This window comes from Psittacula echo (genome assembly GCF_963264785.1).
Source record: "Psittacula echo genome assembly, chromosome: 9".
NCBI classification, from domain to species: domain Eukaryota; kingdom Metazoa; phylum Chordata; class Aves; order Psittaciformes; family Psittacidae; genus Psittacula; species Psittacula echo.
The window spans coordinates 22,697,664-22,715,600 of NC_137745.1; the positions used below are offsets into that span (position 1 = coordinate 22,697,664).

Here is a 17,937-nt window from a genome sequence, read left to right on the forward strand (position 1 = left end):
TACTAATGCCACAGAAAAGAAAACGATGAGCACCAGTTCGGATTGCTGCACAGGGCAAGTGCTGCAGAAGCTTCCTCAGGGCACAATCCTCTATTGGCAAAGTGTGGTCAAACAGAAGAAACAAATCTTTTCTGTCTTTTAATTGCTGTGATTCTGTTTCAAAGTTGGAAGCCATCAATCCCAGCGTGAGGAATGCAGTTGTGAAAGAAGATGGGTTTCCTGAATTCTGGGTGATTGACGAAACTCCGCACGCATCCTGGCTGTTTTAATTTAAGGAAAAAAAGGATTTTGTTTCTTTATCCCCTTACATAACAGTGGATCTATTCTCCCTTGAACACACAAGTGTGTTTATCATTAATCTTAAAGGGAAACAGTTGTCCTTCAAAATCCTCACTGAATTTTTATCTATTCCATGTAAGTTCGATCCCAAATGACTGGATATGGAAGGAAGACGAAAGCACGTTGTTTATTTTTTAATTAGATTACTTTAACCTCACTTATTCACCTTTTACTGTTCCTCCCAATGGCAACAGTGAAGAAAAACCCCACTGGTTTAGAAGTGACTTCACAAATGCAAGCCATACAGTTTATATAGGAGACCTGTTGTTGGGCTTTAGCTCATTTTTATGGCTTTCACTTTGGAGACATCCTTTAATAATACTTCTGGTTTTCATCCTACAGTGCCTTCCTTTCAAGGACTTTAAATTGCTCAGGAGCTCCTGAAAATCCCACTGAAAACCTTTGGATATAAGAGAGGGGTTTTATTTCCAGGTAGCTGATTGCCACACAACTTGAGACACTTCTTCCAAAAGCCTGTGTGACCACTTTGGTTCCAAGCTCTTTGTTTCCTCCGGGTTTGCTTCTCACCTGAGGAACCAGCCCCTGTAAAGGAGCAGGCAATTCTAAACTCAACTGGCGTTCAGAAAGGACCCGCTCCATCCTTTCAAATGTGCCAATTGCCTCAAGTTAATACCTAATCAGCTTGAGGTAAGGCAAGGACCAGTGGAGATGATATTATCATGGCTAGGCAGTCTCAAATATAAGCAAAATAGGCCACCCATAGCATTAAAACCAGAGAATTTAATGCCAATGGAGCTATTTTTCAAGAAGACCTGTGGGTTTGAGTTGCGTTTGTGATTGACTTTTATACTTGGTGTGGGGTTCTATCAGCAGCAGGTTCACACGATAGGGAGGCTACCAAAACCACACATCATGTTTTGGTTTCTGCTTGGTATCTTACTTCTATATGAGTTAAATGAATAAACTAAGAAAACTTAACTGCCCAGGCCATAATTTCATCTAAAATAAACATGGACTAAAACCACAGCAACTTAGTGGATTGCGTGGATTAGAGAGATATCCTGCTATGTAATAGCAAAAGCAACAATTTTATTCCCCAATTTAGTAATGCTTAAAATCTGCAATCCAGGGTCACTGCATGACGTACAAATCCCTTACAAAATCTGCCTCCCTTCTTCAAGCCCGGGATCCTTTGCTCTACAGGGGAACCCTGAAGGTTGCTCCCATATAGCTTTGTACAGGAAATCTGTGTTTGGAGGGTCGTTCGTGCAGTGGACTCATTCAGATCATCTTTTTGCCATTCTTGCTTATACCCTTGTTTGCAGGCAGTGCTGTGCACTTGTCCCCTCGATTTCTGCCGCACTTTGTGCCTGGGTATGTTTTGCCTTTTTTATTTTAACATTTATATGTAAAATCTTTCCAGTTCCTGCAAAACTTCCTCCTTGGTCTTGAGTCCATAAAACGCCATAAACATGAGGTTTCACTCTTCAGCAGCATTGCAAAGAAACAAGTTTTTCTCCTGAAAATAATGAAGAAATATTAAATCCATTTCAATTTTCAAATGAGTGAGGATTTGCTGATGAACATATTTTAGATCCTGGTGTATATCCCTCCCTCCACCTCATGTGACAGAAATCTGATCTAACTCTGCTGGACCCTTTATGGATACACATCCATCTGCGAAATGGGGCACTCACATCCCTGCCCCTTGAGACCTCTTCTATAGGATGCACATCCAGTGAATCTCTTCTGACTTTTCATGCCTTCTCAGTAGATTTCCACACTGTGTAGCCAAGCTGGGGATTTGGCCCAGTGTCTTTTTTAAACCCTGTGACCCAGACGTGTGGATTAAGAAGAGGAGAGATGTGATTGGATTAAGCAGAGACAAGAGGCACTCACTGTATTGGCACCCAGCACCTTACAGCTCCAGGAAGCAGCTCAGCACGGTAATGGCAAAAATAGTCTCTAAGAAAAAGGGGAAACAGGAAGGTGATTGCTACCCCGTGCCTTGGGCTGCGCAGCAAAAACCTGCTGCAAAGCAGCATAGGGAGATGATATTCTTTTTATAGCATCTTGGAATCCCAGCCTGGTTTGTCTTGGAAGGGACCTTAAAGCTCCTCCAGCTCCAACCCCTGCCATGGGCAGGGACACCTTCCACTGGAGCAGGTTGCTCCAAGCCCCTGTGTCCAACCTGGCCTTGAACACTGCCAGGGATGGGGCAGCCACAGCTTCTCTGGGCACCCTGGGCCAGCGCCTCAGCACCCTCACAGGGAAGAATCTTGATGCTGGATACATGCAAGATCTGGTATACCAGTCATTTGAACTACACCTACCTGTAAGCAGAGTGATCTTGGCCTGTCTTAGTTCTGTTTGGGTTAATGCCTTCATGGTGGAATTTTCAAGGGTTTAGGCTTGATTGCACTATGAATGGCACTAGTGCCCATTGAAATCAGTACAACTGCAAAAGTAAAAATACTAATAGATTAAAGCCAGACCTACAGGAAAAGGATAGTCATTTTGGGCACCATTTATATGGTTACTATTACACACATGCTCGTGCTTTGCAATTTGGGCTCTAACTTGTGATTTGGGTTACATAAGGGAGCCAGAGGAACTAGTGCTGCCATACGGTGCTGTAGCTAAGGCAGCGTTCCCCCCAGTACTCATCAGGACACAAAAGGACTCATTATTATCATTATTATGATGAGTCCACTTAGTTCCAGGTACTGTTTACATGCCTCTGACTTCAAGCCAGCTTTGGCTGTTGGGTTTGTACCCCAAACATTTATTTTGTTTTCGACACAGACACAAACCATGTGCTTTGTGTGGCTGAATTTCCTTTTAATGAGTGAGGAGCAACAGAACAAGAGACAGCCAGAGACAGAAAATGCAGGCTTTGATTCCTCTAGAGAACTTGAGCAAAATATTCCACTGCTGTCAGTGGTACAGCTGTGCTGGCAGCATCCTCAGCACAGATGAGGCTCCAGCCACTACTTACATTTCACCAATGTGACTGCTGGTTCTTCATCTGCATCAAGGCATCTTCATGCTGAGCCGGTGAGAAATGGTTGGCTTCATTCCCTTATGGGGCTACCAGAGCTTGTGGTCCTTCCTAAAAACCCCTGCTGTTTGTGGTCCCTCATGGAGTCTCACAAAATGACTTCAGCAAAGGATGCCCATGAACTGAAGGTGCAGTACAGAAACCTGAATCAGGAGACGTAGGTGGCAGCATGCACTACATCATGTTAGTTTAGTGGAGATAAGTCATCAATTAGCTGCACATATCCTATACCTGGATCTGTTTATCAGTGAAAAACCCATTCACTTGGCAAATCAGCGGGAAAAAGCCCCAAGTGCACTGTTTGGCACCGGGCATTGCCAGTGAGGAGGGTTCTGAAGGATGCAGCTTTAACCTCAACCAGCCAAAGAAATCAGCCTCTTCTAGACACCCCCCTGGAGACTCCTGTGATGGAATTGAATCCATCAGCAGCCTATGCACAGGTGCTGGGCGCCAAAGCTATGTTGCTCAGTGACTGCTGCCGTCGTTTGTATGCATCCAGGAAAGCCTGCGAGAGCACGGCTGTGGGGACCATTCACTCTTCTTCAGTCCATCTCTACTGTTCCCAGTGCAACGGACTCCTGCCCAAAATCTCCTTTTCCCAGCTACTCTGCCCCCCACGATCCAAACGGCAGTACAGAGCATCTCACTAGATCTTCTTATATGAAAATGCCTAGCGAGTGTCCATGCTGCTGTATCCTTCCGTTAACGGAGCTAGAGGAGATGCAGGTTGGAGAGCAAAGACGTATTTGAGGCAGATACACGTTCGTCTGCAGGAGAAAAGCACCGGCTTTCGGTGAGGTGAAACCCAAGGCAGGACAAAACGCTGCCCTGCTCGTTTCTCTTGCGGACGGCCCCGGCCGTACTTTGCTTCTCAGCTGCGAGCAGGGCTGGAGGCAGGCGGAGCAGAGCAGGGAGATCCCGGTCTCCCAAGCACCTGCCAGGCCACGCTCCCAATGGGTTTCCTCCTCCCGCCGGGACGGCTGCCGAGCCTAACTGCCCGGAATGCTCTGCGGAGCCACTCCGGGTCTGGAACCCGAGCTCCCACCGCCCTCCCGAGGGGGAGAAGCGGCAGCGGAGGAGCAAAGCGGGGGGCTGGTGCCAGCGCGGGGGGGATGCTTTGTGTGCGGGAAGGGCGCTCTTTGTGTGGAGATCAAAACTACCCCGGTTTTAAACGAGTAAAACCGAAAGAGCACGGCTCTCCGCGGCGGGCAGCGCGTTCGCCTTCCCTCCTTCCCTCGCTCCTTCCCTCGCTCCGGTCCCCGGCCGGCAGCCGCGGGACGAGGCCGGGCTCCGCTCCCCGCAGGGGGACGTTGCTCGGGGCTCCCCCCCCGCCCCCGGCCGATTCCCCCCTCCACACCTCCCCGGCCGCTGCCCCTCCCCGCCGCCCGACGGCCGCCTGCCAGCTCGGGCTCCGCCGCCGTGTCTGCGGCATGGCCCCTCCTTCCCCACACCCCTTCCTTTAGGCTCCCCCCTCCCCAGCAAAGAAGAGGCCGTGCCGGTGTTTTTCCACTCAGCAGGATGGGTGATGCTCAAAGCTCCCTCATTAGACAACAGACACGAGAGGTCAGGAAGAAAGCGCTTATAAATTACCGTTTCCTCCTGCTCGACTCTGCTAGTCGCGCCGCACCGCTCCGCTCCGCAGGACGCGCCGCAGGGGCTCAGCGGCGCGCAGGAACCGCGGCCGGCGGACGCAGGTACCGGCGCCTCCCGGGCTGGGGCTGGGGCTGGTGCGGATCCGGATCCGATCCGCGGCGAACAAAGAGCGGCCGCTCCGCTCCCGGCGGAGCTGAACCGAACCGAACCGGGCTGGGGTTGGAGGGTGGCAGCGGCGGCAGCGCGTCCTCCCTTTGTCCGCGCCGGCTCGGGGTGCCCCGGCCACGCTTTCCCTTCTGCCTCCGTGTATTTATTTATCCATTCTTCTCCCTTCACCCCCTCCCCGGCGGGCTCGTAACCCCGAGAGGCTTTTCCACCCCGCCGGTTGTTTTCACACCCCGCTTTGCGTTAACTTTGTTGGCCCCTCCAGCACATCACCCGCTCCTCTCCCCGGCTCATTTTACCCTTTTCCTCTCGCCTTCCCACCCCTCCGCGCTGTATTTTCTCTGGCTGCCTTGCGCTAACCTCAAGGGAAGAGGCTGGTCCCGGCAATGCTACATGTGATGCTCACGGGCCTACCTGGTGGGTAACACCGCTTCTGGTTCCTTTTTATTCCCTTCGTTTTCCCTTGATTTTGCTGGGTTTTGGGCATGCTGAAATCAAAGTTGCGATTGGAGCTTGGAAATAAAACCCGCAGAGGCTGCACAGAGCAGGGGAGCGAGCTCAGCAAGGGGTGGTAATTCTGGGTTCGTCTTGGGGTAATTTGGATCCAAATTTCACCCACTGGCTTTTAGATAACGAGTGCCCATCTCTGCCTGATACTGTAACAGGCGGCGGTTGTGGGAGGACTCGCAGGGCTTCCATATAAGAACATGGGGGAATTTATTTCACATAGGCACAGTGTGTGTTATTTCAGAAGCAGAAGGCAAGCTGGGCTCGCCCCAGAGTGGCAAAACTTTGTATTTAGGGGTTGTAAAAGCCGGTTTCTGCTGTTTAACAAGAGCCACGGTTAAAGGAAAGCCCCGGTGAGCAAAGAGTAGGAGGAGAGGATCCAGATAAACACAGCCAAACACAACCGCGCAGCGCGGCGGGTGCCGAGGTGTAAAGATGGAGTTTTTGGTTAGTTCCCATTTTTGTAACCGTATTGGGAAAGGCATTAAGAAAATGTGCCCAGAGGAGCCGGTTACGTTCATGGGGCTATTTTGGTAACTGTATTTTTTTTCTCTATTACTGCTTGTATGTCGAAATGTTGCGAGGTTTGCACCAGCAAAACGGGGAGGGGAACGTGTCACCGGGAATGTGATTCAGGGCTCGGTGACAGTTGCTACCAGTTCAGGTTTTATGGCTTTATGTTGGAGGGTAGCAGCCCGTTAAAACCTGCTGCTGCGGAATTCAGAGGGCAGAGGCTTTGCTGAGATCCCTGTTGGGTTTTGACAGCCGGGTGTTTACCTCCAGGTCTGTATTGGGGTGAGCTGAGGAGGTGTTACAGAGGGTCCCCTGAAGGTTGTTGAGGGGGTTTAAAGCAAAACGTGTGAGCAGTGGGGCAGCAGCAGTGCGACGGTGGCCCTGGCCACGGGTAAGCTGAGCCTGAAGCATGAGTGTGGCAGGAGGATGTCTGTGCTGCCCTGGTTCAACTGACACTGGAAACTTTATTTTTGGCACTTTCAGAGATAGCATCTTCGTGTTTCCTCTTCAACTGCCTCTTTTCTGCTTTGCATATTATGAATTTCTCTCTTCATTTGCCTGCATTTCACCTCTGTTCCATCCCACCTTTCTCATGGTTTGGGTTGATTTGCGGAGGGTGATCAGCTCCTTGCCCTCCCTATGGCGTCCTGGTGCTGTCCCATGGGTGGGTAGGGACCCTGATCCTAGCCTGTGAACTGGCAGCAAAGCCAAGGCCACTTCTCCTTGTAATTTATTAACCTGCTGCTCCTCCCATGCGGGGTTAGGGTTATTCCCTGCCACACTGTGCAGAAAGCAGGAGCTTGCAGATGGCACCGTGATATTTGGAGGTACTGAGAGGGTGGTGGCAGGTTGGGGGGTGCCAGGTCAAAACCAGGGCGGGGGGAAGAAGCGATTCTTTGTTTGTTTGTTTGTTTAAGGATCTTGGACTAGAATCCAGTAGGAATCTGGAATGCTTCAAGTGCTGTCAATTGTTATTTTATTTCACTGAGCAAAGCTTGGCACATTCCTCTCTGTTGGTAGATTTTGGGCTGCCGGGAGGTTTCTGAAGTGTCAGAGGGGAAATGCTGGGGCTGTGGCAGGAAGCTTCAGTTTGTGTGAAATGCTGTATCAAAAGAGGGGCAGCATCGCCTTGGGAGCATAGGAAGACCCTTTAGCTTGGCTCACTCTTGCTGCACAGTGCTCGGGAACCCTCCGGTGCCTGAGCGCTGTGCTGATTGTAAAGCCTCAGTGAGGATCTTGTCTTACAGCAAATCATTGGAAATACTTCAGTCAGTTTTCCTTAAATCAATACTCTGCCTGACCAAAACTGAGCCTCATCTGAGTGGCTTCTAGCCAAGTCCTGTGGCTGAGTGTTTTCCAAGGAGACTCTCAGCACAAGCCCTTCAGCAGGCTGACATTGTGTTTCCCAGGCAGTGATGCTCCCAGGATTTCCATCACTTAGCAGAACCCCCCTATTATTTTCCTTTTGCCCCTTCCAGGTTTTCCAATGCCCCATAGTTTTGCCCCAGTGGCAATGCTGCCAGTTCCACCAGTAAGGGGAGTCCCTGCACCAGTGCCCTACCCAGGCTTTTAACCATAGTGGCAAACGACTCTGAAAAGATTATGCTGCTTTGTTTCTTTTAATTTTAACCATATTACAACGCATAAAAATGGATGGGAAAGCCATGGTAGTTAAAGCCTTTTGCAAGTAATGCTGATGTGATTGGTCATACTAATAAATTGTAGATCATTTAAGAAGTGCAGCTTTGAATAGATTACCCAGCAGGATCAGTGCCTTCGAATTCTCATCACTGACTCAATTTACGTGACCAGAATGGATCAGGGTTGCGTTTTTTAAAGTAATTCTGAGTCCAGACCTCTTTAAGTGCTGCATACACAGAACTGAAGTTTATTCTCATGCCACTCTGGGGGGGGGGGGCTGCTTGTGCGATTGGGTCCTTGGCCTTGGGAAGCAAAGCGTGAGGGTGAAAATGCAGTGATTTAATATCTGTTGAATTTCTTCCACACATGCATATTTACTTGAATCCTCAGCTGTTGTCATACCATGGGTTTAATTGATTTGTGCTAGCTGAGTATCATCCCAAGGCGTGTAAACTCTAGGCAGTACCTTTTAAATTGCTTACAGAGTAGCTAATATTGATATAAGATAATGTGGTGGAAGTTAAGTGGAACTGCCACACTTCGTTGTCCTTTTGTTCCCCCAAACCTACCATTGGAAGTGCTGCTGTGCTGCCAGTCTGACTCTGAAGCTGTGGCTGGTGTCCTGCAGCATCTTCTGTATCTGTACCAAGGCCAGGTTGGACAGAATCATTCTGTTATTCTGTGATACACCAGCAAAAAGGCACTTGGTGCTGACCCTAAACCCTGCCTCAAGAGCATTCACCAAACCTACCAGCTTGGTTAGTGGAAGGGGAGCATGAATCAAATCCACGTCCTGCCATGGAGCGTTGGGTGGGAGGCAGCTGGACAAGGGCTGTTAAAACCCATGGGCTGTTAGGAAGACTCATGCACTTCAGTAGTTAACTGGCTTTCCTGTTGTGGTTCTGTTGCCCAGAATGGTCACAGCCTCGAAGAACACCTTCAAATCCCTGACCTGGGTTTGAATACAGTCCGTGCTTCAGCACTGGTGTGGAAATACAGTCACACTATGCCAAAACACAAAAGAACCCTGCTGTAGGGTGTTGGTGTTGGTAGGCTGTCCACAGATTGGAGAGCAGCCCATATATCAACCCACGAGGTTATCAGTGAACTGGAATGTAGTTAAAAGTTCATCCTTTTTTGCCTCACATCATAGAATCATTGAATGGTTTGGGTTGGAAGGGACCTTAAAGCTCATCCAGTTCCAACCCCCTGCCACAGGCAGGGACACCTTCCAGTAGACCTGGCTGCCCAAAGCAAAGAATGAATCACAGGGCATTTACATTTTAATTCACTGCTGGGGTATAATTTCCTTGCTCTTGAGATGGATACAGTCAAATTTCCTATGATGTTTTACATAGGATGGAACAAGTGAGAAATGGTCTCTTGCTTTGACACTGGTGCTGCACTCTTGATGTTCTTCAAGTAGGAGTTCATACTGATGAAATTCAGAAAACACTGTGCATGGTAACATTGGAATATGTCTAATTTACCTTGCCAGAACCATTTTTTTTCTTCTAAAATATGTTTTTCCTTTTTCTCTCTTTCCCAAACAGGAAGAGAAAACCCATTCAGGAGAAACTCTTCTTCATGTAAGTGTTATTTATGCTTGCTTATGAAATTACAAAAGGGTCATAAAGCTCATTAAAACATTCAAATACTGAACGTTTGCCATCTGTTGATAGAAACTAAGTATAGAGCGTATAAAAATAGGTTGTAGTTACACAGTAATAACACTCAGCAACTGTTATCTTAAATCGCTCCGTGCACTTCTTCCGTGCATATCACTGCAGGATTTAGAAACCATTTCAAAGCACTTTGCAGGCATTTAAGCAGCATGCCCATAAAGTTGGTGTGTAAATCCTGGAGGGATAATGTTCAAGTGGCTTGCCCAAAGCAAAGGAGACCTGTAATTTAAAGCTGGTTTTAGTACCCCAGAGTCCTTGATTCCCAAACCCTGTGACAAGAGTCAGCTTCTCTGCCTTGGATCCTACAAAATCCAAGTCCTGCCTATAGAGCTATTTGCGTGCATGTGTAGTGTGTGCATGTGTGGGTAAGAGAGAGTGTGTATCTGCGTATTTGGCCTCAAATAGCCTATAGGTATTTCAGGCCTTTTCTACAACCTCTGGTGATGCCCATTACAAGAAGAGTAGATGCCACCAGCCATTGGTGAATACTATTGCAAATGTTTTGTGGAAGCCTTTGGCTCCAGACTGATGGCCTGGTCTGGAGGAGCTGGTGCATCATTCTTCATGGGACCAAGAAAGCTGCATGTCAGAAAGATACAACAGGTTTATTTTTCCACACCACCTAGTGACCTGATTGCCTTGAGGTTCTCAGATCTGAAAGCTCCTGAGGAGTACAGGAAGCTCCGCTCTGGTATTTCTTCCTAGTAACTAAATCTGATTTAATGTTCTAAGGGGCTGCATAGATGAAGACTCTCATTGCCTTAATGCAAAATTAGCTTAGCAAGGAAAACGACTGCATTGTTCCCAACGCAGGGCCTGCTTTGCATAACTTCCAAGCATGTTCTACATCCAGTGGCATGGCCAGCCCACGAGCACTCACCTCAGGCTCATTGCCCATAAGTCAACATTTGATTTGATTCTGTTATAAGTAACATCTACCTCGGAATCGCAGCACTCCCTTCCGCTTGCGTAGCAGCTGCTGGTTAATCTGTAGCAAAAATGCCCTGTGGTAACAAATGGTTTTTTGCTATTGTTGAGCTGGAATGTTAGTTCAGCTTCTAGATGAAAGTGGCTTGCGCAAGGCGCCCTGGTAGACCATGATCTCTGTGGCTTGTATGGTAGTTCTGTAGGCAGCCGTGTTCTGCTCTTCCTCTCCCCTGTGCTTCCCTTCATCTTCCACCTGAGCGAGGGGTGGGCTTAGGAGAAAGCAGGGAACTTTGCATCCTGCAAAGCATCAGTGTGGGGTTGATATTAAGCCCATTGCTAGTCAAGGATCTGTTGAAAACTCTCTTTATTCCAGTTGTGTTGCTAGCAGAAACGTTGTATTTAAAACAGCTTTAAACCACTAAGTGTTCTTTGGCTGCTTTTATGGATATCACAACATAGTCTTTCCCTAAAGAAAGAAAAAGCCAGTAGCAGGTGAAGGATACCCCGCAAAGGATTAAAGATTCCTCCTTCCCTGCAGCTGGAATTCTAGCTGAGACTAGGTTAAGAGTTTGTATCTTTGAGAAGGTACATCACCATTTTTAAAAGGTAATGGAGAAGGACAAAATCCAGAAGGTTTTTTGTTCTGACCATTTAAAACAGTAGTAGCTCATTGTTATTTCAGTCTAGTATGGGAAATTCAGACCTCTTGAAAAGCACATCCTTACCAGAGATTTAAGTGGCAAATAGTGCAACGAAACTACCTTTTAAGGGGAGAAGCTCCCAAATAGGTAAGAACCCAAAGAGATAAACCCTAGAGCAGTGCTTCTGTGGTGTCTGGAAATTGCAGACAAGCGTGCAGTGCAGATCTGAAGGGTTTTGTTTGGAGATTTCAATATCACAAGTAATTGGGAGCTTCTTATGTCCAATACATATAGTCTAAAACAAATGAGTAATGAAAAGTTTGTGGTCCAGAAGCCATTTGTGGTGCAGCCTTCCATCACCTGCTGTGGCTTTTCAACAGCTAATGGCAAGCTTTGAGCATCAGAGCCTCTCTCTTCTGGTTCTGTGCATGAAATATTACGACTTTGACTCAATAACTCTGTGCCTGTCTGTGCATTGGCTGCCCTTGGCTTCCTCAGCTGTGTGAGCTTCCAAACGAGAGTTAAACTCCGGAGATGGGAATAGTAAGGATATAGTGAAGTGGCAGGATCATGAAGCACTCAGGACAGGGACTTCTCCAGGCCATGTTCAGAGGGGGTTGATTCACTCCTGTGGTGGTGAATGCTTGATGGGGATTAACCCCTCAGGACTGTGATTTGGTCTGGTCACCGCCACAGGAGGTGCCCGCGTTGAGACAGGACTCCCTGTGACAGTAACCAGCCATATGTAGTTGTAATGATAAGAAAGGGACCGTCTTATTGTAGTCACTTTGAGACAAATACTACCACAATTCATTACTTTCCATCAGTGCCTCATCCTATGGAGGAATCACCACTGCCCATCTACATTGAGGAGGGGACAGAAGTCCCGACTGGTGAGTGCAGTTGGGATGGGATGTGTTTAAGGGGGGGTATAACGGTACTTGGGGTTTATATTCCTCACATTTGTCTATACCCATATGTCATTGAAAACTGTAAGGCCTGTTGCAAATGTTCTGGGATTTTGATTTTTATATTCTTAATGAAACTGTATTTTAGAGCTCTTGAGGATGGTTAAATACTGCTAGTGTGGGTTTTCAGCTCATCATGAATCAAAGCACAGAAGTCATAAATCGAAGTACATAATTTATGTAGTGCCACTGAAAGCTTCCGCGCAGGATCTCATAACGCAAGGCTGGGGAAGAACATGAGTATCACAAGAGGTAGTTCCCACATCAGCCTTTCACCTCAGTGTTGAGATGCTCGGGATAATAAGCCGGCTGGGTCAGCAGTTTTTGTCTTGCTGACACTCTCCTGACCAGCACCCAGCAGACTCACATTGCAGACACCACTGGATAGCCAGAAGAGAGTCAGAGAGCTTTGCCATTACCTGCGTTACACGTCGCAGTGCTGCACACCCCCATTTCTGAGCTCTGATGTGGATGGGTTGTCACTACATGGATATATAGTTTTGGATGGTTTATTTTGTTTTAAATAGAGGAGCAATTTTCCAGATAACCCATAAAGAAAGAGGCTCAAAGATCAGTAAGCTGGACTGTGGTGGTCTCTTTGGACTGTAGAAAGTTGTGACTGCAGCATTTCCCAGATCCCTTTCCTTATCCAACCTGTTCTTGGTTGCATACAGTAAGTGGGCCTTGGCTGTCGCCTTGGGAGTCTGCCTTGTTGAGCAGATGTGTCTCTTCAAATAACTTTTTCTTATTCTATATCCTGAAATTTTCCATTCCAAAATTCAAGCAATTGCTTCTTGTCCTACTGTCTTTTGAGCTAGATGAATTACCTTCCCTACACCCAGCACCTTGAGGGTATTTATAGCTGGATCTGAGCCCAGGAGTCTTCTCATTTATAGACCGTATTAATTTAGCTCTCTTATTCTTTCCTTAGATCATTTTTATTGTCCTTATTTGTATTTCCTTTAATTTTTCTATCTCCTTTCTAATCTGTGAAGACTTGAACAGCTCATACTCTTTGCACTGTGGTTGTTTTGCCATAGCATTATGCTTTAGATTTCCATGTTATCCCTTCATATGTATGCAACCAGAAATAGCTTAGCCTTTGACCCTTCTCCTGCATCACTCAGCAGCATCACATGGAAAAAGTCTAATACATGGCCAGTCTTACCTGCCATCACCTTTAGGTCTTTCTTGGATTCACAGCTATGCATTTAGCTGCCCCTCAGGCCATGGAACTGCTCTCCTGAGATGTAGGGCTTTATGCTTCCTAGCACTAAATCACACCCCATTGCATGCCACTTACTTATTTTCCCCAGGGATGATTTAAGGTAATATTCCTCTGTATCTATTTTAATGCCCTGGGATTCTATCATTTACATAGAAGTTGCTACTGTTTTATCATGTATAGAGCAAAGTCCTTACAATTTTATATTACAGTTGTCTTCTGCACATTACACCAGTCTCCTTTCCCAGCTCCATCATTCCTGTTTGCATACCTTCCTAAACTTTTCCTTCCTCTAGTTCTCAAAGTTCATAGCATAAAAACTGGCAAGTTTAGCTTTCTCCTTGCCTTCAATTTGTACCTTTTCTCATTATACAGTTAGTGTATGTATATGTATGTATAGTTGCTATGTCTCTTCTATGCATGGCCTGATGTGGTCTTTCCCACAGGAGATCATCTTTTCCTCACCTCTCCTGGGGTTGTAGTCAGCTCAGCATCTGCTCAACATCCATCCCCTCTTGTAGAACCGTTCAGGCTGGGTTCTGCTACGGCCCCTGGTATTTCATCTTGTCTTTCCCATTGCACTGAGGAAACCTGGACTGCTGGGATGGTGGCATCAGTGCCAAGAAACATACTGTAATGCTGATGAATCACAAAACTGACCAAGCAAACAAACAAAACCAAGCCCTGTGTGTGAAAAGCTTTTTAGAGGATGTTTGCTCAGTGTTGTCATGAAGCAGGTTTGTTGGAAATGCAGCAGGAGCTGTGAAATGGCCAAATCGGGGTGGGGAGGGCACCCTGTTTGCTTACTTTAAAGAAGTATCTGGACTGTCAATAGCGAGCTGTGATTGAGGAGAATGAGTGGAAAAAGTAAATGATGCAGAGATGAAAGCAAACTGCAAGCTCCAAGTTGGGTCTTTGAATGCCTTACATAGGTCAGGGCTTTTTTAATAGTCTAAATCCTCAAGTCAGCTGCAAAATGCTGGTCTGGGTCTCAGTTTTGGACTTGTTTTCCATTGAGATTACCAGCGTGATCCGGATCCAAGGTGCCCATTTGTACCTGGAGAGACCAGAATAGTTGAGCTTGGAGCAGAGTAACACACAGTGCAGTGGTTAACACAACCCAGCACAACCATCATTTAATTTTAAAGGGTTATTTGGAGAACTTAGTTTATTTCCTCATCTCAAGCACATTTGGGTAGTATATGGGGCATGTGCTGTTCTAGCCCAAGCCTGGCTGGTAGTGGTAGGTCACTTTGTAGCTTCTGTATTAAAAAAATAGAGAAATCAGCAGGTTATTTCAGAGTCTAAATTTAACACTAATTATTTCAAGCAATTGAAAAAGAACATAAATCTCACTTGTTTATTACAGCTGCTTCATGAAACCAGCAGCTACAAATAATAGCCTATAATGAAAATCTACTTAACACTGTCATGAGTTACCCAACAAGAGAACAAGTGTTTGGGATCTGGACAAAGGCAGCATTGCCTCCTCTGAGGGAGGGTCTGTGTTGAGGAGAAGGTGGTTATTACTTAACTGCTGATTTTATCTCCTTGGGTGAAATGAATACTGTGACATTTCTGCATAGATGAGTACAACTTTGGATTGGAAAAAGGTCTGGGCTCTACTTGCTTTTTATGTACTTGTGCACTCTCTCAAGTATGTTCCTGGAGGAGGATGGGTGAGGTGCAACAACCAGGTTCATAAATCAGAGATGTTTCTGAGGAGATTTGTGAGTGCTAGCAAAGAATCCTTAGAATAAGAATAAAATAGGGCAGGTGAGACCCTGGCAGTCTTGGTTCAGGCTCAATTTTGACAGTCTTCCACACCTAACCTTGAACACTGCCAGGGATGGGGCAGCCACAGCTTCTCTGGGCACCCTGGGCCAGCGCCTCAGCACCCTCACAGGGAAGAGCTTCTGCCTACGAGCTCATCTCGATCTCCCTCTATTCACATTTCTGTCTTACTGATCTACTTTTGCAATGAAAACCACTGGCTTCATTGGACTTGTGTCAAATGTATACAGATGTTAGGGAGACCTTGCCTGGAAAAGACCTTTTTCCCTCATGAAATCATCTCTGTGTGATGGATAGCTCCATTAGCACTCTGAAACCATATTCTCTAGGTGGTACTCACAAGTCATGGTGTATTCTAGGCTCCTCTGAGTAATCTTGATGACAGGAGAAGAATTTTCTTGTAATTGCACAGTTTCTTCCGTCCTTTTAAGCATCTCTCATGCCTTACTCAGGATGAAGCCTAGATTTCCAGTCTGCTCATTCTCTTGAGCATACTCAGTGAAAGACAGATGCTTTGTTCTTTGTCTTCTTCAATAAGAGAGTTAGAGCTGGTTTTTAAGGAGGATAACCATAAGAAGTGCACCTTTCCCAAGCAGGAAGAGTATTCGGCACCTTAGGAAGTGCTGGCTCTGTGTCTCTCCAGGAGGTTGTCTTCCCTCGTAAGTGAGGAGTACTGTTTCTGTCGTATGCTCTTCAGGGTTTGCTCTTTCATGGGGTGCTGGCACATGAAAAGCTTGATTTTTGCCAGCTACTGAGTGCCTTCTGCAAGGTATTGAGTGCCCTCCTATCCTTTGCAGCCAAAAAGGACTTGATTGCTCTTGGCATCAGGCAAATCTGGACCCAGAAGACCACAGGTAGTATTTACCAATTATTTCTGTGCTTTTGCATGCCAGAGGTTGTCTGAATGGATTTCCCCAGCATACAGGAGATTTCAGGCATTAATGACACTTGCCTGCCACTAAACCCATCTTTTTTATAAATAATAATAATAATAAAATAATAAGCATGACATTTATTGCATTGCCATGGGGAAATTACCCCCCCCCCCAATTAACTGCAGCCCAAGTAACTATTAGCTCTTTAGAGCTATTGCAAATGTGTGAGTTATATACCCTGAATGAGCACCATATGCCAATTTATTGTGTCACGGTGAGTCACAGGACACATTGTGGAAAGCAGTAATTGCTTGGCATGCATTGTAACACTCAGTAGGGCTTTTTGTTTGGTTTTCTGAAGGGAATATGTTTTTACTCTGACAATAAAATGAGTATTGTCTGATGTGCTGCCACCAGGGACTGTTGCTTATTTTATACTTAACCTGGAGCTTACCCATTTCCTACTCACTGCACACACCCTCTCTATCTTTTTCTTTCGAACTGCTTGTATTGTATGAGTGCACTATCAGAATATGAACCCTGAGCCTTCCATTCGGTATTGTCCTGGCATTTTGTGTTAATCCTCCTCTCCCTTTTCCTCCTCATCTTCTTTCTTTGTCCGATAGGGAAATTCAGAGTGGTTACAGGGAAGAAATGTTCCCTCTGAGTGGAGCGAAGCAGTGGGATGGGTTGAGCAGAGGTTGCATGGTCTCCACTCTTGGGGGTTTTCAGAGCTTGTCCACATAAGGCTATCAGCAACCCAATCTGATTTTGATGTTGGCCTTTCCTTGAGCAAGAGGTTGGGCTATGTTGTCCTCCAAAAGTCCCTTCTAACCTATATTATTTTATGGTGCTGTTTAATACCCCCTTCCCATTCTGATTCATCCCTGATGCTGTGCATGTCATTGAGTCCTCACTCTGCGTTGGAGTCAATCCCATTTGTACCAGCATAGAACAGGAGCGAGCTCCTGAAGGTCAACGAAGTTGCAGTGGGTTTACTCACGTGGGATCAAAATCATGATGTAAATTGTAGCCTCAGATGAGATTAGGAGGTGAAATTTGGGTCTTTCTGAAACCAGTTGGAATTTTTACCAGGATTTCACTTGAGATCTCCTCAAATCTTGATTAAGTGCCAGTTGACGTTATCAGTTGAAGAATGCGATGCGTAATTATACTGGGACAATAAGTATTTATAAAGTAAAGATTACCTTTTTCCGTTTCAGTTACAAATCCCATTCCCAAGCAGCCTGGAAGAGAGCTTTGGGGTATTTAGGATTTAGTGAGCCACCAACTGCCCTGGCTCAGCCGTTATGTGCGTGTTTCCTCATGTGGCTGTAACCACGTGAGGGAGTTAATGCTGCACAGAGCATCTGCTCCTCAGCTAAACACCCTCCCAGCCCTGCAGCTGCCTGCCAAAGAGCTTTGGACGTGCAGAGGGGCATCTGCGAGCTCTACAGGGTAGCAGATTCTCAGGGGTTAGCCAAAACCCACCCTTTGTCAGGACAATGTTATTTTAATTATGCTGAAAGAAAGCAAAACCACTCTCAGAGTCTCCATCTCCGTCTGGGGAATTATCAGCCATCATCTAGGTATTATAGAAAATAAAATCAAGAAATACGGGAATAGTTCTATAGGGTTGCTCTTTCTATTCTGCCAAGATGAGTTTTCTCCATATCTCTCCTTTATCAGCAAGAAGTATATTGCTTATGCAACACCGTGTTTCCCATCAGGCCTCGTTGAAGGTAAACTTTACCAAAGGGGTGACTGTAGTGGATTGAGGAACGAGTAACTAAAAGCCTTTGTTGTCCCTTCGTATGCAAGGCAGGATTCTAAAATCAAGATTTAACAAGACAGGCTTGCTTTCATATACTTTTTCTAGTGATTGCTGTCCTCCCTGTTCTGTAACAACATCAACTCTCTCTCCTCATATGGATCCTCCTTAAACGATGTAAAGGGTTGTTCTTTCAAACATGAAAAAGGTGTTGTGCCGTGTAGAAGGAATATAGCAGTGGAAGGCAGTGTTGCTTATAGGGTTGAAGGTC

The 17,937-nt window shown here is 46.3% G+C and overlaps 1 protein-coding gene across 8 annotated transcripts in view; it reads left to right on the forward strand.

Moving 5' to 3' along the window:
* SLC6A6 (solute carrier family 6 member 6) overlaps nucleotides 1-17,937 on the forward strand; it is a 114,090-nt gene that overhangs the window by 51,350 nt on the left and 44,803 nt on the right. For 2 of the 8 annotated variants that reach the window (XM_080625593.1, XM_080625599.1), the window contains 3 exons: nucleotides 9,338-9,369; nucleotides 11,861-11,926; nucleotides 15,818-15,874. In XM_080625593.1, coding sequence (XP_080481719.1) covers nucleotides 11,872-11,926; nucleotides 15,818-15,874 — 112 coding nt within the window. In that variant the 5' untranslated portion in view covers nucleotides 9,338-9,369; nucleotides 11,861-11,871. Of the gene's footprint in view, nucleotides 1-9,333; nucleotides 9,370-11,860; nucleotides 11,927-15,817; nucleotides 15,875-17,937 lie in introns of all 8 variants that reach the window. The other 6 variants (XM_080625592.1, XM_080625594.1, XM_080625596.1 and 3 more) reach the window with 5 other exon arrangements.